This window comes from Myotis daubentonii, chromosome X (assembly GCF_963259705.1).
Source record: "Myotis daubentonii chromosome X, mMyoDau2.1, whole genome shotgun sequence".
NCBI lineage: Eukaryota > Metazoa > Chordata > Mammalia > Chiroptera > Vespertilionidae > Myotis > Myotis daubentonii.
This window is the reverse complement of record NC_081861.1, coordinates 9,432,491-9,456,529: the sequence shown is the minus strand read 5'-3', so window position 1 is coordinate 9,456,529 and position 24,039 is coordinate 9,432,491. Positions and strand designations below refer to the sequence as shown.

The window sequence follows — 24,039 nt, the reverse complement described above, 5'->3', positions numbered from 1 at the left end:
GACAAATTCATACTATTATTTTGTTTTTGTAGAAGAAGAACTTAAGACACAGATAAGTTAAGTAATTGATGGGGGAAGAAAGGTGGACGTCAGTGCTTGAGATCTAGTAACAATTAGCAGACGTGAGGAGGGCATCAGAATATAGAAAATAAGAGATGAGTTGAGGGGTCTGCAGCTAAGAAGTTTAGAAGTAGGTTAGAAGGTGGAGAGCACAAAGAATGGAGTTTACCTGTTCAGGACAGAGGATGCAAGGACCTCAGGACTGCCCTAGCTGGTTTGGCTCAGTGGATAGAGTGTCGGCCTGTGGTCCAAAGGGTCCTGGGTTCAATTCCAGTCAAGGGCATGTACCTTGGTGTGTGCAGGAGGCAACCAATCGATGTGTTTCTCTCACATCAATGTTTCTCTCTGTCTTTCCCTCTTTCTTCTACTCTCCCTAAAAAAATCAATGGAAAAATATCCTTGGGTGAGCATTAACAAACAAACAAAAAAAGGAGCTGAGGGCCATGGTCTCTCCTGACTGGGAGATGTTTACATTTTACAAGCAAAAGATTGCAAGCTGCGCTGGACTCTACCTTCTCCCTGCGGGCCTTCCCTGGTGTGCAGGTCATAGATGAACTCCTTCCCAGATTTTCCCCGTGAAAGGCTACATTGTATTCTGGAGCAGATTTTAGGTAGGGTCTGAGTTCTGTGAACTCATATACATACCTTTCTTATTCAGTCATAGGCTTATATCTTTTCCTATTAGATCATACATCAGAAATGGCTTTAATGACATGTGATTCTCAACAGAGTATACATATTCTGGTCATTTGAATAGATAGTGGTCTAGAGTGTAAGGTGGAATTAAAATAAGCTAAATGTAGCAAGAAAGTTGAAGGCGAGTGGTTGTGCATGTATCCAAGGGCAGAAGACAACGGTGCAGACTTTGAAGTCAGATAAGCCTGGATTTGACTTCTAGCTCCATAACATGTTTTTCTCTAATCACCTTTACCTTTTTGCTGATTCCCTGTATTCTGAAAGCATTTTTTTTCATGCTACCCCTCCTTATAATTTATATGATTTTTGTAATGTTGACTTATCTTTGTTGCTTCTGTTGGTTTAATCTGTTATATTCAATAGTCTTATTTTTTCCCTTACCTTATTTCTCTAATCCTTTTACTTCTTAGTTTTACTTCCTAATTTGTTCCCATTTTAACTTGTGCATTCTTAAGCACATGTCTTTCATCAACTCAGGAACTTTTTATTTCCAGCTTTAAATCTGATTATTTCTTCTGTTCTTTGAATGGTGGGCTTTTCCTGAGGCACATCAAATATCAACATGTTAGCTTTCCATTGTCTATCAAGTATTTTCCAGTTCATTTTTATTAACAACTTGGTTTTATATACAAATACATTATTCTTAAATTATTTAAGACTCAATTTTTTTTCAGCCAGTGTATATCAACTTTATTCACACATTTCCTTTTTACTTAATTTGGTTCTCTCCTTATTATGTCCGAGTACTGTTGCAAACTGGTCTTTTCAATTTTTTTTCCAGTTACAGTTTACATTCAATGTTATTTTGCATTGGTTTGGGATGCATTTTCCCAAAGCTGAATGATTGAGAATGAGAGTATACTCTGAAGAATTATCACTCTTGAAACTGTAAATAAAATAAATTTGAATTAAAAAAACAACAAAAAACACCACACAGCCAAATCAGTTTGAATGTAACATCTGGACGAAAAAGCCTTGAAAATTTAGAGTTTTTAAATGGAACGCCATCATACTTTGGTCATATACATGATCACACAACACCAAAGCACCATGCTGATTTTACATAGTCGAGTTATGTAAGAGCTGTAGAAAGATTCCTACTACAAATATAGAAATGCGCCAAGAAATTAGTCATGATAATTTGTGGATTATAGGTACCTCTCAGAATAGAAGCACACATGTGAATTCCAATGCACACCTGACACCTTTGCCTTGGACCCCCCTCCAACCACATCCCCCAACCCCACGTTGCACCTGATACATTTGCATTGCAGCTATCCGGGTAAATGATCTCTGTAGACTCATTGTCCAGCCTACTTGCATACTAAGTACACCGTCAATTTCAAATGAATGAATACATCTTGGAACTGAAAGAGAACTGTTTCTGCTTTCTGGGGCCTGACAAGTAGATAAATTATTCCCATTTTATAGATGAAGTAAATCTAAACCACATGTCAGGACTTTTGGAATGGCTTTATCATAGATTTAGAGCTGTAGCAACAACGATGTATGGAACCAAATGGTTCCCATGAATATGTATGGGGTAGATAAAACAGGAGAAATGGGGTGATCACATAGATACTAGATAGATATAAAAATGCATCAAGAAATTAGTCATGATAAAAAAAAACCCCACATAGCTTAAGTATTTAGACAGCAGTGCAAAATAAAATCCTGATAATGAAACAAAGATTGGGGTATGGAGTGAGGCGACTTGGGTGGAAGAGAAACGGGGTAAAAGGAGTCTCATTTTTATGTTGCAGTTTTTGGGGAAGCGAGCCATGTGCTCTGCTCCGATCCCATCACACTGTTTTTTTCTCCCACTATTATGGAAAGAAGTCTTTGGGGTACAGGTAACTTTCAGTCAACGAGATTTCTGTGGTGGCAAGAGGAATAAGCTAACAAAGGTAGAACGGCGGCGATCAGTATCTTTTATTTCCCTCCAAATGCAGAGGCGGGTGCCGGGGGTCTGGCAGCAGGCAGTCACCAGGCTAATGCGAGTCATCCGATCCCCTGTCCCGAGGGGGAGACGGTTTCTTGCAGCACGAGGTGAAGCAGGTGGTTCTGCTCGGCGCTCAGCAGCGGCCACATCTCCACCTGCAGCGCCTTGACGGCTTCCGTGTCCTTCTCGTGGGTGGCCATGACCAGGGACTGGAGCAGCAGGAAGAGGTCTTCGGGGAGCTGGCCGCTGCCCTCCTGGCCCTGGCTGTCAAAAGCCTCCCAGGAGTACTTCTCCAGGGTGTGCGCGTGCTCCGGGAGCAGCTTGGCGGGCGGCGGCTGCAGGAGCAGCAGCAGCAGCACGCGGGACACCTCGCAGCGGACCAGGACGTCCGAGAAGGCGCCCAGCACGGCGGGGGAGGGCGCGGCCGCAGAGCCGGCGGCGTGGGGAGGGAGCGGCAGGGCGGGCGGGGCGGGGGCCGCGCCGGGTCCGTGTACCTGCGGTGGCGGCGGCAGCGGGAGCGGCGGCGGCGGCGGCGGCGGCGGCACCGGGTGGCTGCCGTGCTCCTGCGCCAGGCGCTGCATGCGCGTGAAGATGGCCAGGGCGCCGTTGTAGTCGCGCGCCAGCAGCAGGCAGGAGGCGGCGTCCCCGAGCGCCTGCAGCGCGGCCAGGGGCAGCTGCGACAGCTGCAGCTGGGCGGCGCGCTGGAAGTGGCCGGCGGCGGCGGCCGGCTGGCCCAGGTCGCGCAGGGCGGCGGCCAGCTCCAGGCAGAGGGCGGCGGCGGCCACCGGCTGGCCCAGCTCGAGGTGCAGGCGCACGGCGGCGCCCAGGGCGCTGGCGGCCGCCTGCAGGGGCTCCCCGTAGGCGGCGGGGCAGGCGAGCCGCTGGCGCGCCTCGAGCTCCTGCTGCAGGAAGAGACGGGCGGCCTCGGTGAGCGCCAGGGCCTCCCCCGGCCCGTGGAACAGCGCCTGGTGGCAGCGCGCCACGGCCAGCTGGCACCAGGCCGCGTAGGGCAGGCACTCCTGGGCGCGCAGCTCGCGGCCCAGCTGGGCGAACTGCTCGCCGGCCTCCGCCACGTTCGGCTTCCGCAGGAACCGCTTCTTCAGCTTGTTCAACACCTGCCGGTACCTGGCCAGGAAGTCCCCGGCATCCATCCCCAGTCCGGAAAAGCCACCCAGGCCGCTGGAGGACGCCGCCATGTTCCTAGCCCAAGTGCTTCCTCTGGGCGGACTTTGTGGGTGCAGGCAGCTGACAGCGACGTGCCCTGCGTCCCCCATCGGCCTCCCTCCCACAGAGCAGGCACAGGCATCCCACGCCCTATCGTTGCCCTGGTGATATGTAAATATAAGATGCCCTGGGCGGGGCCTGGTCTGGTACAATGAGTATGAACGAATCATGGGTCCTGGGGCGGGGCCTGGCCACAAGCCCTCTGTTGCTAGGTGACAGCTTGTTTACCCAGGTTGCTAAGGGTGTCTCCAGCATCTCTAAGGGAACAGGACCAAAAATAAACTCGTGACCAGGCGTGACGCTCATTCTGATTTTGCATCTTTCTCCTTGTCCCCGCTCCCCTTCACTCCTCAATCTTCCTGTCAAAGCACTCTGGGAGTCGATGCCAACCACTCCGCCCACCCCTCCATTCTGCAGGCGGGTTGGCATTGCACCTTCACCCTATCACGATGCCTGAGTCATGATCTTGCACTCCAGCCCAGTGAACACCAGCCTCCTGGGGACGTTGCCAGGCTCTGACTTGCTCAGAGGCGATGGGGGAGTTTTCCAGACCCCAGCCTGCCCCCACCCAGCCGGCCTCTCCCACCCTGGACCACCCCCTGCACTGTCACCATGGGGGCTGCTCCTGTCCTGTCACCCCCGACTCCACCCCCGCTCCCAGGAACACACCACCACCAGCCCATCCCTCCAACCACCTCCCACACAGAGTGACTGAAGCAGGCACAGGGGTTTCCTTCAACACTTTATTTTCAATAACTTGGCCCAAGGCGCCAGACAGGCCCGGGCTGCCTGGGCTGTGAGTGGGCCGAGGCCCGGGGAGCCCAGGTCATGTTGGGAAGCTACCGCCTGCCCGGGGCCACTTGGGAAATGGTGGTGTTCTCGAAGAAGCCGCTGAGCAGTGCGTTGTTGTGGATCGCCATGTCCAGCAGAGCCGGGGTGATGCGCCTGCAGCCGATTTTCTGGGCCTCGTTGCCCGCCAGCTCCAGGATCGTGGCCGTCAGGTACTGGATGATGGCCGCCAGGTACACAGGTGCGTTGGCGCTGAGACGCTGGGTGTAGTGGCCGTCCCGCAGGAGGTGCTCCAGGTGGCTCACAGAGAAGGTCAATTCAGCTCTGCTGGTGCGGCTTCGGGTGCGGTTCCGCCTCTGGTGATCAGAAGACCCTCCGCGGCTCCTTTGCCCAGACATGATGGGCGCTGGGGTGCACTGTCTCCGACCCGCCTAGATCTACAGTGCGCTGTGGTGTGCTGCGGTGCGGTTCAGTGCGGTTAGGTTCAGGAAGATGCCAGTTGGTCTCAACCGCTCAAGATGGCCAGTACAGAGGCTCCTGCTCTGTATCCTCGCGACCATGGACCGACCCCTCATTGGTCCAGGTACAGGCTGTATGACACATAAGTTCGGTGAGGTCACTGCTTTCCCATTGGCCCTGGTGGGCCGGGGCCTGCAAAGAAGGGGTGCTGGCAGCGCCCTGCTCACCCTTGCTCATGGGACCCTCTCTTTGAGGGAACTCTCACTGTCCACTGGACAGGAATGTTGTAGAGAAAAAACATGTGGGATCCAGTGGCACCAGGTATAACTGGTGATGTTGGACAGCCAGCATAACTACTTCCAAAACGTTGGAACCTCCCCCAAAAGAAACCCCTGTACCCTGTGTGGCAGTCACTCCCACTGCCCTCCTCCTCTCCCCACCCCCACATGCCCTCTCCTCCTCCCCTAGACCCCAGGCAACCATGAACCTGCTTCCTGTCCATAGAGGCTCGCCTATTCTGGAAATTTCTAGGGATGTAATCATAGGATAAATGGGTGGCTTTTTGTGTCTGCCTACCTTCACTGAACATAATGGTCTCATTATGGTTCACCCCGGTGGTAGCATGAATCAGCACTTCATTCCCTTTTCATGCCTGAGTAATATTCCATTGTATGGGTGGACTACATGTTGGGCATCAGTTCCTCAGTGGATGGATGTTTGGGTCATTTTCACCTTCTGGCTGTTGTGAATAGCACCGCAGTGAACATTCCTGCACAGGGTTCTGTTTGAACACCTGTTTTCAGTTCTTCTGTGTGTACATCTAGGAGCGGAATTGCCAGCCCATGTGGTAATTCTGTGTTTAACTTCCTGAGGAACCGCCTACTGGTTTCCATAGTGATGGTTCCATTTTACAGTTCTGACAACAGTGTCTGAGGCCCCAATTGCTCCATATCCTCATCAAAACTTATTTCCCTTTTGGTTTGGTTATAATCTCATCCCAGTGGGTGTGAAGTGGTACCTCATGGTTTTGATTTGCATTTCCCTAATGGCTAGTGATGTTGAGCATCCTTTCACGTGCCTCTTGGCCATTTGTACATCTGCTTTGGAGGAAGCAGATGTACTTTCAACTGCTTTGCCCATTTCCTAAAACTGGGCTGCTTGTCTTTTCTGTTGCTGAGTTTTAAGGTTCTTGATGCAGTCTGGAAAGTAGGCCACTATCAGATATGTAATTTGCAAATGTCTCTCCCATACTGGAGGTTGTCCTTTTACTTTCTAGATAGAGTCGTTTGGTGCATAAAAGTTTAGTATTTGGATGCTATACAATTTATCTGGTTTTTTTTTTCTTTGTCTTTTGTGACTTTGCTTTTGCTCTCATATTTTGTACCCATTGCCTAATCCAAGGTCATGGGGATTCGCACCTATGCTTTATTTCAAGAGTTATATTGTTTCAGCCCTTAAGTTTAGGTCTGTGGTCCATCAGATTTAATATTTGTACCTGGTGTGAGTTTGGGGTCCATATTCATTCTTATATCTGTGGATATTGAGATGTCCCTGCACCCCTTTTTTTGAAGAGATGTTTCATTGTTCCATTGAATGGTCTTGGTACCCTTATTGGAAATCAATTATTTATACATATATGAGTTTGTTTATGATTCTAAATTCTAAAACATTGACCTACAACAGGCCTATTGTTATGCCAGGGCCACACTCTGTAAGATTGCTATAGCTTTGTAGTTAGCTCTGAAATTGGGAAGTGAGAGTCCTACCACTTTGTTCTTCTTTGTGAGAGTGTTTTGGCTGTCCGTATTCCTTACATTTCCATGTGAATTTAAGGGTCATCTTGTCAATTTTCACAAGGAAACCAAGTCAGATTGTAACAGGCATGGCACTGAGTCTGAATATTGCCTTGGGGATTGTGGCCATCTTAGCAATATTAAATGCTCAAGCCACTAACACGGGATGCCTTTCCATGTATTTCAGTCCTCTTTCATTTCCTTCAGCAATGGTTTGCAGTTTTCAGAGTACAAGTCTGACATGTCTTTTGTTAAATTTATTCCTCAGTATTGTATTTTCTTTTGGATGATACTGTAAAAGCCATGATTTTCTTAACCTCATTTTTGGAATGTTCGTTGCTAGTGTATAGAAATACAACTGATGCTTGCACATTGATCCGGGCTCCTGCAACTTTGCTGAGCTCCTTTATTGCATATTTGAATAGGCAGTTGTGTTTTACTATATTCTTTAGTGTTTTACATATATATATATATATATATATATATATATATATATATATGAACATGTCTGTGGATAAGATGGTTTTACTTGTTCCTTTCCAATTGGAATGCATTTTATCTAGCTGGCCTGGCTAGAACTTTGAGTATAATGTTGCATAGAATGTCAAGAACAAACATTCTTATCTTCCTCCTGATGCCTGGGGGAAAGTACCCAGTCTTTCACCATTGTCAATGGGATGCCCTTTATCAGGTTGAGGAAGTTCTCTTCTATTCCTATTTTGTTGAATTTATTTTCATGAAAGGGTGTTGGATTTTGTCCAATGCTTCCCTTCCCCCTACATCTATGAAATAAATGAGCATGAGATCCCCCCCACCCCCTGCATTCTATTAGTAGGGTGCATTACATTAATTGCCTTTCATATGTTACATTCATGGGAGAAATCCCACTTGGTCATAGTGTCTAACAAAGGGTCCACACACCTTTTGTTGAAAGCATAGGTGTGGACCAGGCAAGCTGCTTGATGGCAAGTGTGTGTGAGAGAAGGGATCTGTATCATCATGAGAAGCCGAGGCATTTGGGGGTACCTTCAATTAGTTTACTAAGACTGGAGAGTAGGGTGCCCATGGGGGCGTGGCTGTTGATGTGGCTAGAGTAGAGGCTGCAGGAGCCAAGATACATAGGTTCTGGTCTGCTATGCTCAGGTTTTGGAATACCTTGTAGGCTATTATGAGCTCACTGTGGTCATTAAGCTGTGGAGTGGCATGGCCTGATTTGTTTCCAGAAAGCTCATTCTGGCAGCTGTGTGGCAAATAGGATAGAGAGGCCTGAGATTGAAGTTAAAAAGCTACTGCAGTAACTTAATCAAGAAATGATAGATACTTAACTAAGATGATGGCATTGGTAAATAACTCCAGGGGACAAATTCAATTTAAAAAATAATTTGGCTGACAGATCTCAGAGGGGAGGATGTTGGGGGGGGCATGTTAGAGGAGATTAAGCAAAGTACATATATGCTTATATGCATAGCCCATGGACACAGACAATAGGGTGGTGAAGGCCTGGGTGGGGTGTGTGTTGGGTGGATGGGGTAAAAGCGGGGGGGGGAATAGGGGACATCTGTATTACTGTCAACAAAAAAAATAATAATTTGGTTAGTAAAATGACACATAATAGGTGCTTCAGACATATTTATGATACTGTTGACCCTAGGTGGAGACTTAGTGATTCTTTTTTTTTACTATATTTTATTGATTTTTTACAGAGAGGAAGGGAGAGGGATAGAGAGTTAGAAACATCGATGAGAGAGAAACATTGATCAGCTGCCTCCTACACACCCCCTACTGGGGATGTGCCCACAACCAAGGTACATGCCCTTGACCAGAATCGAACCTGGGACCCTTCAGTCCACAGGCCGACGCTCTATCCACTGAGCAAAACCAGCCAGGGTGACTTGGTGATTCTTTTATTCATTCCTTCAATTTATTGAATGCCTACTATACATCTGGGACTGCGGTAGGCATTGAATAAATACCGATGAGCAATGTTCATCAGGTTCCTGCAAGTAGTATGATGGAAGATATATAGACAAGGAACCTGACAATGAAAACACTATATTGTGATATGTGCTATGAGAAGGGAAGTTCAAGATGCTATAGGAACATTTAGGAATAATTTACACGGATTCTGCTGTTTGGGACATATTCCTGGAGACATTTGTGTCCACGCTGAAGAACAAATAGAAGTTAGCTGAGTGAAAGAGTAGAGCATTAGTGGAGGAGCGGACGAAAGCTCTGGTATAACTCCTCGAGTGCAGGGTGAGATGACTACGGATTTGGGAGCCATTACTGGAGATATGGGCTAAAGATGAAGGGCCTTGATATTGGTTGGAAGATGAGTTCAGTTTGGAGTATGTCAGTTTGCGATGCCTGTGTGATATTCAGATGGAGATAAAGGATAAATGGTGTGGGAATTAAAGAGAGATCGAGGTCAGGGCTGCAGATATAGATTTGGGAGTCATTAGGATAATTCTGGTGGACATGATGTAAAGGCAGTCCTCGGGGTTTCGTGGTTACGTCGCTATCTCCCATTTATTTAATTAAAAAAACAAGTTCTGTCATTTCGACGTATGTACATATGTGCTTTATGTTTTTTTATTTACCACAAGTAAAGGTCAGGAACTGTTATATTTCTTTTAATTTTTTTTTATTTTTTTACTATTTCACTTCATTACTGCTGTGTATGTGCTCCATGTGAGTGACATAGGTGCTTATGTAGGTGGGTTCCGACTTATGGTGAAAATCGTATTTCGTTGCACCATAGGAACGGATCTCCCGGAACCCAAGGACCTACTGTAGTGAGATCGTACAGGGAAAGTGTATAGAGAGAACATAGAAGGGGACTAAGGATGACTTCTTTTAAGCGGCCAGAAAAAGAAGAAAATTCTTGGAAGGAGACTGAATGAGTATCTGCACAGATAAGAGAGGACTGAGAGAGAATCAAACCAGAAAGAAAAGAGCAGGGGGTCAGAAAAAGACAGATTTTACCCTAGCCGGCTTGGATAGAGTGTTGGCCTTAGGACTGAAGGGTCACAGGTTTGATTCTGGTCAAGGGCACATGCCCGGGTTGTGGGCTCAATCCCCAGTAGTGGCATGCAGGAGGCAGCCAATCAATGATTCTCTCGCATCATTGATGTTTCTATATCTCTCTCCCTCTCCCTTCCTCTCTGAAATCAGTAAACAATATATATTTTAAAAAGAGGAGAGAGAGAGAGAGAGAGAGAGAGAGAGAGAGAGAGAGAGAGAGATATCTTTTGGATTCTTATATTTTCCATCTTGTCTATCTTTTCCATGAGAGTCCTTAACATAGTAATCATAGTTAATTTGAGTTTCTTGACTGATAATTTCAACACCTGTATCATATGTGAACCTAGTTCTCATGGTGCTTTGTCTCTTCAAATTGTATTATTTCTTGCCTTTTAGCATGTTTTTAAAATTTGTTGTTGTTGTTGTTGGCCAGGCATGCTGTATAGGACAGTAGATTCTGAGGTAAATAGAACTTCAGGGTGAATATTTACATCAGTCTGGCCAAAGATGGTTTCTATCTGATGTTTGCCTCTATGAATAACAGAGGCAGTAAACTTCTCTGGTGTCTTGTTTTTGTCTCCCCATTCCTTTGTGCTGCACATCAGAGACAGTCTGCCTCTTGCAGCTCTCCCAGCTGTAGCCCACTTTTATTTTAACCAGAGGCTTATTGGTTGTATTATATGTGGGAGGAGGACATTCTCTAATCTTTGAATTATGTTTCAATCTTTAGAGTGAACAGTGGGCCTATGTCTTGGAAGTGTGGCCTTCACAAGTCTTTTAGTCCCTTTCTCAGGTGTTATGGTTTGAACTGTATGCCCCCAAAAGATATGTTAATATCCTAATTCCTAGTACCTGTGAATAAGGCCTTATATTTGGAAATAGGGTCTTTGGAGGTAACCAAGATAAGTGGAGGTCATACTGGATTAGGATGGCCCTAAATCCAACAATTGATGTCCTTGTAAGGAAAGAGAGATTTGAAGGCACAGAAGAGACACAGAGAAGAAGGTCATGTGATGATGGAGACAGAGAATGTAGTGATGTTGCCACAGGCCAAGGAACATGAAGGATTGTTGGCAACCACCAGAATAGATTTAATGATAACCAGAATCTATAAGAGACAAGGAAGAGCTCTCTCCCAAAGTCTTTGGAGGGAGCATGGCCTTGCCAATACCTTGATTTCAGATTTCTAGCCTCCAGAATTGAGAGAGAATAAATTTATGTTGTTGAAAGCCAACTAGTTTGTGGTAATTTGTTATAGCAGTGTTATGAAACTAATACACTGGGATAAAGCTTCCCTGCCCCCTCTTCCACGTAATACTTTTCCTGGTGGTAGCATTTCCAGTCTATGCCTTTGAACCTCTCTCTTGTACAATGAGGCTTTCTTTACTTTCCTATTTTTCCTTATGTGATACAGGGAGATAAGAGTGGGGCTGGAACAGTGTTCCCTTTTTCTAGCTGGGATGACATTTTACTATTGCCCAAATTGTTTTTGTCTTTCTTGCAACCTGTAGGATAACCTTGGAAATAAATGGCTAGAGGTCCTTAGAAAGTATTTTCAGTCCACATAAAAAGTATCTGTTATTGCAAAACAATGTGAATATATTGAACACTATTGAACTGTACACTTAAAAATGGTTATGTTAAATTTTATGTTGTTTTTTATCACAATTAAAAAGAAAGTATTTTTTCCCACACATCTTACCAAAATCATCTCCATGTTGTTGTCAAGCACAATTCAGAGGCTTGGAGTCTGTATGGTGTCAATGGATGGTTAATGGAAGTAAGCTTTTGAAGTTGGGCTGTTGAAGGGCCCAGTGAATGACTCTTCCCCTCAGCAGGTCCTGGATCCTGCTTTGCAGGTAGGACAAACTGTGGCACATCCTAAAACATTCAATAATGAGAAGAAAGAGTTAGTAGCAACATAAAACAACTTTTATGAGCCCAAGAGAATAAGACTACATAAAAAACTGTGTAAAAGAATAGATTTTGTGATCTCAACTACACAGGATTAAACAAGGAAGAAATTCCAAACAGCTAAGCATAACTGGTCTATAACCATTACTTCTACTTATTCACCAGCCATTCTGATTTTATGCCTTGCAATGTTGCTTTTACCCCACTATCTAAGAAGTGGTTCTTTTATTAATTTTTAATGTGTATTGAATTTATTGAGGTGACATTGGTTAATAACATATGGGTTTCAGGTATACAGTTCTATGCTACATCCTTTGTATATTGTACTAGGGGCCCAGTGCACGTATTTCGTGCACTGGGTGGGGGGGAGTGTCCCTCAGCCCAGCCTGCCCCCTCTCACATACTGGGAGCCCTCAGGGGATGTCCTATTGACAGCTTAGGCCCGCTCCCAGCTCCCCTTGGGGAGCGGGCCTAAGCCGCAGTCTGGCCTCCCTTTGTGGGAGGTGACCGGGCTGATCAGGGGAAGTCACCAGCCCCATCACACTGCTGCTGCAGCCACCGCCAGTCACCGCAGCCAGCAAGGTTTTTTCATCAACACAGACTCCAGTCCCATCACCATGAAAAAAAGACAACTTTCTTTAGGCATTTTCAAGATGTGTCTTTCATATAATAATAATTTCTTTATTATTTTTTTATCCTCACCTGAGGATATGTTTCCATTGATTTTTAGAGAATGTGAAAGAGAAAGGGAAAGACAGAGAGAAACATCAAAGTGAGAGGAACACTTTGATTGGTTGCCACCTGCATGAGCCCTGACCTGGGCCCTGGCCAGGGAGGAGCCTGCAACCTAGGTACATGCCCTTGGTCAGAATTGAACCCAGACCCTGCCATTGGCAGGCCAAGGCATTATCCACTGAGCCAAACCGGCTAGGGCAGGATATGACATTTCTTAGCCCTCCAGCAGCGGACCTTCATTTTTTTCACCAGGAGTGTGGTGAAAAACCCTAGATCACCGTTTTGGATTCTTATTACCCAAGTTACTAAGAATATTACCAGTGGCATACAGGGAGCTTAACCAATGAGCGGTCAGAAAAGGTGCTTCCTCTGTAGTTCACACCAATCTGCGGCTTGGCACCCCACCCACCCCTGCCCCATTCTTGATGCCTCTGGCCCAGGTATCAGGCCTGAGCAGGGGACCCGCACACACCTCCGATTGATGGCTCCACCCCCGCCCAAGCCTGATGCCTGGGCCAAAGGTGTTGACCCCCATCACCCTCCAATTGCAGGATCGGCCCCTTGCCCAGGCCTGATGCCTCTGCCAGAGGCGTCAGGCCTGGGCAGGGGACCCTCATTTCCCCCCATCACTGGCTTTGCTCCCCGCCCAGGCATGATGCCTCTGGCCCAGGAGTCAGGCCTGGGCAGGGGACCCCCAGCCCCTTCTGATTGCTGGCTCCGCCCCCTGCCCAGGCCTGATGCCTCGGCCAGAGGAGTTGACCCTCATCACCCTCCGATGGCCAGATCAGCCCCTTGCCCAGATCTGAGGCCTCCGGCAGAGGTGTCAGGCGTGGGCAGGGGACCCCCAGCTCCCACCATCCCCGGCTCTGCCCCTGCCCAGACCTAATGCCTCTGGTGGAGGCATTAGTCCTGGGCAGGAGACCCCCAGCTCCCCGCGATCTCCTGCTCTGCCCCGGCCTAGACCTAATGCCTCTGGCCAAGGCATTAGGCATGGGCAGGGGACCCCCAGCTGCTCACCATTGCTGACTCCGCCCCTGCCCAGGCCTAACGCCTCTGACCCAGGCGTTAGGCCTGGGCAGGGGACCCCCAGCTCCCCACAGTTGCAGGCTCTGCCCCTGCCCAGGCCTAATGCCTCTGGCCAAGGCATTAGGCCTGAGCAGGGGACCCCCAGCTCCCCGCGATCTCCCACCCTGCCCCTGCCTAGATCTAATGCCTCTGACCGAGGCCTTAGGCCTGGGCAGGGGACCCCCAGCTGCCCAGGATCGCTGACTCCGCCCCACAATGGCTGGTTCCGCCCCTGCCCAGGCCTAACGCCTCTGGCCAAGGTGTTAGGTCTGTGCAGGGGACCCCCAGCTCCCCGGATTGCAGGCTCCACCCCTGCCCAGGCCTAACATCTTTGACCAAGGCTTTAGGCCTGGACAAGGGACCCCTAGCTCCCTGGAATGCTGGCTCCACCCCTGCCCAGCTCCCATCGCGGGCTCCACCCCTGCTTCCCGCGATCACTGGTCGAGGGTGGCAAAGGCGCCGGTTTCTCTGATCATGGCTGGGGGCAGGGCAAAGGCGGCCCCCAGGGCCACCTTTGCCCTGCCCCCGGCTCTTAGCTCCCCCCTGGGTTTCAGATCACCGTCAGTGGCAGGGGGCTTCTTCTGTCCTTTCTCTTTCGCCTCCCAGCATTGTGCCTACATATGCAAATTAACCACCATCTTTGTTGGCGGTTAACCTCCATCTTAGTTGGCAGTTAATTTGCATATCTCACTGATTAGCCAATGGGAAGGGTAGCGGTCATACGGCTAATTACCATGTTTCTCTATTATTAGATAGGATTGTGTTCACCCCCAAAGTCAAGTCTCCTTCTATCACCATTTATTCCCCCTTTACTGTCCTCTATCTCTCACCACCCCACCTCCTCTTCCCTCTGGTAATCACCATAATGTTGTCTGTGTCTATATGAAGCAAAAAATCCCCAAAAGAACAAAAAATCTGAGGTAGTTCTTTGAAAATTCACTATTTTTTTTCTTTTTGTTAATGCTCATTCAAGGATATTTTTCCATTGATTTTTAGGGAGAGTGGAAGAGAGAGGGGAAGACAGAGAGAAACATTGATGTGAGAGAAACACATCAATTAGTTGAACCTTTCACGTGTCCCAACTAGGGCCCCAACCAGGGCCCAGGCTAGGGAGGAGCCTGCAACCAAGGTACATGCCCTTGACTGGAATCGAACCCGGGACCCTTTGGGCCACAGGCCAACGCTCTAGCCACTGAGCCAAACTGGGTAGGGCTAAATTTCATTAATTTTAACCTTCCCACCACATATAAGCGTTGGTTTTCAGGTTCCATCCTTCTGGGCCTCTTTACTTACGACAGTATTGATTGCCCTCACCCTGGCTCCTTGGAGCTTTCTTTCCCACTGATTATGTGTGACTGTGGGCAAGTTACTTAAACTTCCAGTGACTCAATTTCCTATTTTGTAAAATGAGGACAATAATAACACTTCCCTCCTGGGTTTAATATGAGCACTAAAGCACTTAGAACTGTGTCTGTCCCATACTAAGACCTATGTATGTTAGCTGCTATTATCATTATCATCATCACCATTATTATGGTTGTTGTTAGGAATAAACTATATCTCTTGATAAACCTGCTTGGAGTTGGGAACTCCCTGAGTGTGATGGTTTCAGAAAGGTTAATAAAACAACTTCATTTGAATAAGGCCTTAAAAGGAATTAATTTGTCTTGTGGGAAAAGAGAAGATATGCAACTGCAGAGAAGTTGAATGGTGCTTGATGTGAACCGTGTCAATAAACCCCTAACGTCACTAAACCCACAAAATGCTTATTTTTTGGTAAAATATGTTTTTATTGATTTTAGAGAGGGGGGGGGAGAGTTAGACAGACAGAAACATTAGTGAAAGAGACACATTGATTGGCTGCCTCCCGCATGCCCTGCACTGGGGATCAAGCACACAACCCAGGCATGTGCCCTGACCGACAATCAAACTAGGGACCTCTTGGTGCATGGGTCAGTGCTCAACTACTGAGCCACACCGGCCGGGCACAAAATGCCAATTTTGAGTGGATGTGTGTGTGTGATGTAAGCTGATGAGGGGACTAAATTTCATATTGATGTGGGATGAAACCAATCACATACCAGAGGCCATAGCTAAAGACATAATAGAATTTGCTGATGACGAAGGGAATGTTCTGAAATAACAGGTTTGGAAATCAAGAGCTAAACTCAAATTTATTGAGAGTGTGTGGGTGGTGGCAAGGAGAAGAGCATAGAGTGGCCTCTGCTGATATCTGGGTTATGTTTATTTTTCCATAGACTCTTGTTTTCCAAACTCCTACCTATGGGTATTGTCTATTACAGAGGCTATCGAACTATGGCCCATGCCTATTTTTATATGGCCTACAAGCTAAAAATGAATTTTACATTTTTAAAGGGTTGTAAACAAAAATAATGAAGACTATGAGACCAAGACCATATGTGGCCTCCAAAGTGTACAATATTTCTTATCTGGCCCTTCGAAGGATAATAAAATTCCAACCCCTGGTCTAATGCTCAATTCTTAATCAAATACTCTTATTCTTTTATATTGGACTAGAGGCCCAGTGCATGAAATTTGTGCATGGGGGTGGGTGGGTCCCTCAGCCTGGCCTGCACCCTCTCCAATCCAGGACCCCTGTGGGATTGGCCTAAGCCGGCAGTTGGCCATCCCTCTCGCAATCTGGGACTGCTGGCTACTAACTGCTCCCTCCTGCCGGCCTGATTGCCCCTAACCACCTCTGCCTTGGCCCCTGCCACCGTGGCTTTGTCCAGAAGGATGTCCAGTCTAATTAGCATATTACCCTTTTATTAGTATAGATTACTCCCCACCCCAAACCACTCTTAAGCAAGTATATTAATTCATTTATTCATTATTTCACCCAACATATATTACTGCGTACTGGAGATATAAACATAAATAAGTCAGCAACCCCAGCCACCATTCAAGAACTTCACAATCGCTGAACCGGTTTGGCTCAGTGGATAGAGCGTCGGCCTGCGGACTCAAGGATCCCAGGTTTGATTCCGGTCAAGGGCATGTATCTTGGTTGTGGGCACATCCCCACTGCAGGGTGTGCAGGAGGCAGCTGATCGATCTCTCTTCTCTCATCGATGTTTCTAACTCTCTATCCCTCTCCCTTCTTCTCTGTAAAAAATCAATAAAATATATTTTTAAAAAAACACCTCACAATCTAATGAGGAAGAAAGACAGATATAGGGTGATAACCAATACTATCTATGATAGTTGTAATCACAGAGTACAGTGAAAAGGCACAAAGGAAAAAGCAGTTAACTATGCCTGGCAAAACTGGGAGGACTCCATGTGATCAGAGTTCTTTGTAGAACTTAAAAATTAGCCTACTATATTTGCTCAAACATTTAATTAACTCACCCCTAATGCTTTGGCAGGGCCAGACCAAATGATTTTGTGGACCTTATATGGCTTTTGTGCTGGATATTCCCCACCCCTGACCTAAATGATTCTTAAACCCCATGTACTACATTATATCTCTACTTATCACCATCTAAGTTCAGGTCCACTATTATTTCTCACTCAAAGGCTGTAATAGACTCTTAATTAATCTATCCATATACACACACCTTCAACTCAAACTATTGTGCACACTGTAGGGATTGAATGAAAAGAAAACAGATATGTCAGTATGTCATTCCCTTTGAATGGATTGCTAGGTTCTTCAGGGTAAAGTCCAGTTTCCTTATCATGTTATGCAATGCCTTCCATTACCTGGTCCTGAGCTACTTCTCAGCCTTACTTTCTGCTATTTATGTCTTTGTACATTATTGCTTATAGTTTCCCAGACCCACTTAATGCTTTCATGATTCTAAGAAACTCATGTTCATGTTTTTATTCCCTCAAACTGGAAGCCCTTCCTACTTTATCTTTTATTCATCCTCAAGAATCATCTCCTATAAGAAGTCTTCTCTAAACTCCCAGAATAAAGTTGTATCTCTTTTGTTCTCTCATAATACTGTTTATGTCTCTATCTTTTTTCTTAATACATTTTGCTAGAATTATGTTTTTATGTCTTTCCTCCTAGAAATACTTAGCTGCTCCACAATAGAAAGACATAGGTCTCATTAATTTTTATACTCTAATATCTAGCATGGTTTCTAGACATAGTATAACTGCATAAATGTTTGTGGGAATTGGATTAAATTAATTTTCTTCCAGCTTCATAGTCTCTTTAAATCTGGTAAGCTGCTTGTTCTGAATCTTTACTTCAATAATAAAAATATTGAGAAACCAAGATGGCGGCATAGGTAAACACCTGAAATTGCTGCCTCGCACAACCACTTCAAAACTACAACTAAAAGACAAAATGGACATCATCCAGAACCACAGGAAGGCTGGCTGAGTGTAAATTCTACAACTAGAAGGAAAGAGAAAAGCACACTGAGACTCAGAGGAGGTGTGGAAGTAAGGTGCAGAGGTACGGAGGTGCACGCAGAAAGGGCTGGCAACTGAGGACGCAGTTGTCTTTTTCAATCCAGAGGGAGTCTCAGGCTCCTGACTACTCTGAACTCCAGTTCCGGGCGAGTCTCTGGGGACCCAGACTCATACAGGGAGAAACTGGACTGTATGGCATCACGCGGAACTCGAGGGTGGTTTTCTCTCAGAGGTGCTTGCAGCGATTACCGAGGGACACTGAGACCTGGGGCTTCTTAGAGGAGGGCTGAGGATCAGCCATAGCTGTTTGCTCTGCCCTGTTGATTTCCTGAGACCCTGCCCCACCCTAGCTGTGTGCAGAGGCTTTTGCATATGAATGGCCTGGCCCTTTGCAAACTAAAATTACCTAACAAACTGCAGCTGGCTCAGAGAGACCCAGAACATCCAAAAGAAAGCCCAAGGCCCCACAGCAGCTTACATTGCTTCACAGCAGGGCCTCATCTGGGAACCTCCAAACCCCAAACAAAGAAGAGGCATCTGCAGATCTCTCTATAGCTCCTGTGGGGTAGCCTCAGGCAGAGGCTAAATTAGCACCTCCTTAGAGATCCAAGAGCCAGTGTACCCAGTGGTCAGAGTGGGACCATCCAGATTACAACTCCTCAGATCCATATGGGACACACTCAGGGGGCAGACATAGTGAGCACCAAAGCCACACTGAAGCAAGTCTTACCCCATAAGTGTGTCTCCAACACAGAAGTTCTCCCACTGTAGACACAGCTGATTCTCACAGCCAATTGGCCTGGAGGTCAATTCCTCCCAGTGATACCAACAACAATCAAGGCTTAACTACAACAAGACTGTGCTCAAAGCCCACAAAGGGGTGCACCAAGAGTGTCCACCTCAGGTAATTGGGGAGGCTGAGCCACAGGGCCCTATAGGACACCTAGCACACAAAGCCACTCTACCAACACAGCAAAGCATAAAAAATGCGGAGACAAAGAAACAGGTCACAAATGACAGAAATGGAGGAAAGCAAACCACTGGATATAGAGTTCAAAACCATGGTTATAAGATTTTTCAAGAATTTTCTAGAAACCGCTGATAAATTTAGTGAGACCCTGGAGGATATGACAAAAGACCAACTAGAAATTAAGCATACACTGACTGAAATAAAGAATAATATACAGAGATCTAACAGCAGACTAGAGGATCCCAAGAATCAAGTCAAAGATTTGAAATACGAAGAAGCAAAAAACACCCAACCAGAAAAGCAAAAAGAAAAAAGAATCCAAAAATATGAAGATAGTGTAAGGAGCCTCTGGGACAACTTCAAGCGACCCAAATTCCGAATTATGGGGGTGCCAGAAGAAGGGAGAGAGCAAGATATTGAAAACCTATTTGAAGAAACAATGACAGAAAACTTCCCCTACCTGGTCAAAGAAATACACTGACAAGTCCAGGAAGCACAGAGAACCCCAAACTAAAGGAATCCAAAGAGGACCACACCAAGACACATCATAATTAAAATGCCAAGAGCAAAAGACAAAGAGAGAATCTTAAAAGCAGCAAGAGAAAGACAGTCAATTACCTACAAGGGAGTACCCATATGACTGTCAGCTGATTTCTCAACAGAAACTTCGCAGGCCAGAAGGGAGTGGCAAGAAATATTCAAAGTGATGAATAGCAAGAACCTACAACCAAGATTTCTTTACCCAGCAAAGCTATCATTCAGATTGAAGGTCAGATAAAGAGCTTCACAGATAAAAGAAAGTAAAGGAGTTCATCACCATGAAACCAGTATTATATGAAATGCTGAAAGCTATCCTTTAAGAAGAGGAGGAAGAAGAAACAAGTAAAGATAAAAATTATGAACAACAAGTACACATCCATCAACAAGTGAATCTAAAAATCAAGTGAATAAATAATCTGATGATCAGAATAAACTGGTGATTATAATAGAATGAGGGGCATAGAAAGGGAGTGGACTGTCAATTCTCGGGGGGAAATGGGTGTGGGGGTGCAGGAAGAGACTGGACAAAAATCGTACACCTATGGATGAGGACAGTGGCGGGGGGTGAGGGCGGAGGAGGGGGTGGGAACTGGGGGAGGGGAGCTATGGGGGGAAAAAAGAGGAACAACTGTAATAATCTGAACAATAAAGGTTTAAATAAAAAAATAATAAAAATATTGCCTAGGTCAAGCTAAATGTAGGTTTGAAACAGCCTATCAAAACTCTTCCTTTGCCTATGGTCTGTTAATCGTTACTCTTTGAGTATGCTAATAACAATTAATTAATATACAATTGTTTTAATTATCTAAACCATCAATATGGGTTCATAATTATTTTTCATAAGTGTGTCATAAAAGATGTTAAAATTTTGATGAAATAGCAGTCATTTTCTCATTCCATATTTCTTCTATACTTCCATAAACTACATCTAATGATCTTGTCAGAAGTAAAAATTATATTTGTGTGGAATCTCTTTGTTGATAACTTTGTAACTTTCTAAGTACTCACTTACTTGAAAACTTTCCCTTCTTTTTCTTTGTTATAAATGGTAATGTATTTACATTAACCCAATTTTTTTTCTTTAAGACTTCTGTACTTTATTTGTAACCCATAATTTTATATCAAGTCCAACTATCAATCAAGGTAAGGATAAACTAAACACATTTTTATTATTATTGAGGTCACATTGGTTTATAACATTACGTTTCAGGTGTACAACATTATAATTTGACATCTGTGTACTCACTAACCAAAAGTGTAGTTTCCATCCATCACCATATATTTGACTCCCTTTTCCCATTTTGACCTATTATGCCCCCATTCCCCACTAGTAACCACCAATCTGATGTCCATATATTTGATAATGAATTTGCTTTTATTTTGTTTTAATTTTTGTTTGCTGCATATTTCAAATATGAGTGAAGTCATATGAGTTTTGTCCTTTTCTGTCTGATTTATTTCACTTAGCATAATGGCAATATTTCATCTTTTTAATTCCTTGATCATTGAGAGTAGTTTAAGAATATCATCTGAGTTGCAACTTATCCAGGACACACATACTTTTTTTCTTTCTGAGAACATAGTTAAAATGTTGTTCTTATTGTTTTTGTAAATATATATTTATCCAAGCCAGAGGTAATTTGGGGCCTTATTTTTCCAAATACTAATCCTTTAGGCACATGCCACCTGTTACAGCCATTCTTCTTTTCCATATGTAATATTATACTTTTAAAAAAGGAACTATGAGCTCATTGTAAAACTTCCTATGCAGTCCCATGGTTTCACTCGTTTCTTTTTTAATGGAATAATTTGCTGTTTCATAGTCAAAATTATGTTTTTGAGAGCATCCCAACCTTAAGAGTCTAAGCCATCTTAATGTAAATTAAGGTCCAACAAGTATCAATCACAATAACAAACTTTTGGAGGCCAGCCATAGCTAGAAATTCTAGTCAGAGTAGGCAATTACATAATAGGTCAGTCTGAATCTTTTCATGGTTATTACTAAGGAAGAAGCATTACCTCTCAAGAGGCTTAAAGCCAAGAGTCCATTTAGCTCCTGTCAATTTTTCCTTCCAAATGTCTCTCAGATTTGTCCTTCTCTTTCCATTCCTATAGATGCCTTCATCACTTCATGCCTGGACTACTGCCATAGGCTAGATGGTTTCTTTGCCTTCAGTCCATCCATATTCCCATCCCCTTTCCATACTATTGCCAGATTAATCTTCTTAAAACACTTTCATCATGTCACTCTCCTGCCTGAGACCTAGCTCTAATGTCACCTTCTTTGTAAAATATTCCTAACTCCTCTAGGAAGAGTTAGCAGCTGACCACTCAGTGTTTTCACAGCTCTTTTTGCATTCTCTTACTAGTACACTTACAACACGTATAATAATTGGCTGTTCATTTTTCCTTCCCCATTTGGTGAGAGACTCTAGAGGGCAGGCAAAAGGATTAAGTCATCTCTTTCCAATGACACTCAAGGCTTTATATAATTGGCCTTATTGATCTTGCCCTCACTGCCTCAAGGCCTTCACATATGTTGTTTCCTCTGCCAACCATGTTGTCCCTCTCATTCTTTTCCTATTCAGTTTTCAGGTCTCGAATTAAATATAAATTCATTTTAAAAACCTTCCCTGACATCCTTATTAATGAATTAACTAGCTAATCAATTCATTTAAGAAATATTTATTAGGTGCCAACTTTCTGCCAGGCACTATTTTAGGCCCTTGGCATAGATATATCAGTGAACAAAACAGACAAATTTCCTGTTTTCATGGAGTTTATCTTCTAGTGGGAGGAGGTAGACAATTAAAGATAAACAATATAAAGGAAATGATATAGTATATTAAAGGTAATAAGAGCTGCAAAAAACCCAGCAAAGTAAAGGTGTATGCTGTTAAGTAGCAGGACTTTTTAACATGGTGGTCAGGGTAGAGTTCATTGAGAAAGATAATATTTGAACAGAGAGGTAGCTTGTCATGAAAATATCTGGTGTAAAGTAGACCAGTAGAACAGTATAAAAAGCAGTGTGGCCCAGCCAGCATGGCTCAGTGGTTGATTGTTGACCTATGGAACTGAGAGGTCAAGGTTTGATTCCTAGTCAGGGCACATGCCGGGGTTGTGGGCTTGATCCCTAGTGTGGGGCGTGCATGAGGCAGCCAATCAATGATTCTCTCTCATCATTGTTTCTAGCTCTCTCCCTTCTCTGAAATCATATATATGTATATTTTAAAGGCAGTGTGGCTGGAGCTGAGTAATCAAAGGGAAAACTAATAGGAGGTGATGTCAGAAAGGAGCAGATCACAAAGGGCCTTCTATACTAAAACATAAAAACTTAGATTTTTACTCTGATAAAAATGACAAACTGAGATCCAAGATGGCAGCAGATAGGTGGAAGTTACTTTCACCTCCTCCTAGGACCAAATTGGAATTAAAACTAAAATATGAAACAATCAATCTGAATAATCAGCTGAAGACTAGCTTAACAGAAGTCTTATAACCAATGATTTAAAGAAGAAGCCACCTCGAGACTAGTAGGAAGGATGGTATCATGAAAAGGGCTGGCTCTATACCCATGTGCAGTGTCTGAGAATCCAATGGGCTATCTCAGCTGCAAAGGTCCCTCCTGGGGAGCCTGAGGTCTCAACCCCAAACCAGGCTTCCCTGCCTAGAGCGCCAGAACTGGGAAGTGGAGCCTATATAACATCTGGCTGTGAAAATCAGCGGCATTTCTGTCCACCAGGGAGATGCCGATCTGCTAGAAAGCCAGACACCCTACTAATGGGTCAGTGCACAGAATCTCATTGGCAGCCACTCACCCTGAGCTCCAGTGGAGGGAGGGAGGCTCAAAGCAGAGTGGAATTGTGTGAGAAGACTGGATTGTGTGGCCTTGGGGAGAGTTGAAGGGACAACCACCAGGGTCACTGTGCTGAGGCCCTCTTCCACACCAAAGATGCCATCTTTCCTGGGTCTAGCCCTTCCCTCCAAATGGCATTAGCCTGGAGGAATGCAATGGCCTGGCTCCTTGTCACCTTGCCCTTCAGAGCTCATGCCCTGAGAAGAAGTCAGCTGACTGGGCCCAGGGTATAGAGGTTTGGGTGGACTCAAGAGGTGTCAGAGACTGAGTTGTGTGGCTCTGGGGTGGGGACTATTCCATCTGCCTTCCCAATGGCCTGACCAGTGCCACCACTTCATGGGACATCCACTATCCCCACTCTCCTGACTTCTCGCTGCCAAACTCCAACTCTCCAGGAGGTCTGGGTAGAATTTCAGAAAGATTGACTTGTGTGGCTCCAGGTCAAGGGCCACTTATCCCTCACATGCCCAACCAGTGCAGAACGCTCACTTCCCATGGTCAAACCTTGGTCTGTTTGGGTCTGATTAACTCTGCTGGGCTCCAGCAGAGGTAAGAATGGACTGGAATCCTACAGGGAGAGATT

At 45.2% G+C, this 24,039-nt stretch overlaps 2 protein-coding genes across 4 annotated transcripts in view; both read right to left on the bottom strand.

Annotated features, from left to right (window-relative positions):
• Positions 1-2,491: 2,491 nt before the first annotated feature.
• On the bottom strand, positions 2,492-3,996 carry LOC132225288 (40-kDa huntingtin-associated protein-like). Its single transcript, XM_059680593.1, has one exon. The coding sequence runs from the start codon at positions 3,970-3,972 to the stop codon at positions 2,758-2,760; it is 1,215 nt and encodes a 404-aa protein (XP_059536576.1). The 5' UTR covers positions 3,973-3,996; the 3' UTR covers positions 2,492-2,757.
• A 668-nt stretch (positions 3,997-4,664) lies between these two features.
• Positions 4,665-24,039, bottom strand: part of LOC132225127 (histone H2A-Bbd type 2/3-like) — a 28,300-nt gene continuing 8,925 nt past the window's right edge. For all 3 annotated transcript variants that reach the window (XM_059680378.1, XM_059680377.1, XM_059680376.1), the window contains 2 exons: positions 11,690-11,868; positions 4,665-5,301 (listed from right to left, as the gene is read on the bottom strand). In XM_059680378.1, the coding sequence (XP_059536361.1) occupies positions 4,762-5,109 (348 nt within the window). In that variant the 5' untranslated portion in view covers positions 5,110-5,301; positions 11,690-11,868 and the 3' untranslated portion in view covers positions 4,665-4,761. The remainder of the gene's footprint in view (positions 5,302-11,689; positions 11,869-24,039) is intronic.

Bases quoted from the DNA above. Each gene is read 5' to 3' on its own strand.
- LOC132225288 (XM_059680593.1), bottom strand. From the start codon at position 3,972: ATGGGGGACGCAGGGCACGTCGCTGTCAGCTGCCTGCACCCACAAAGT.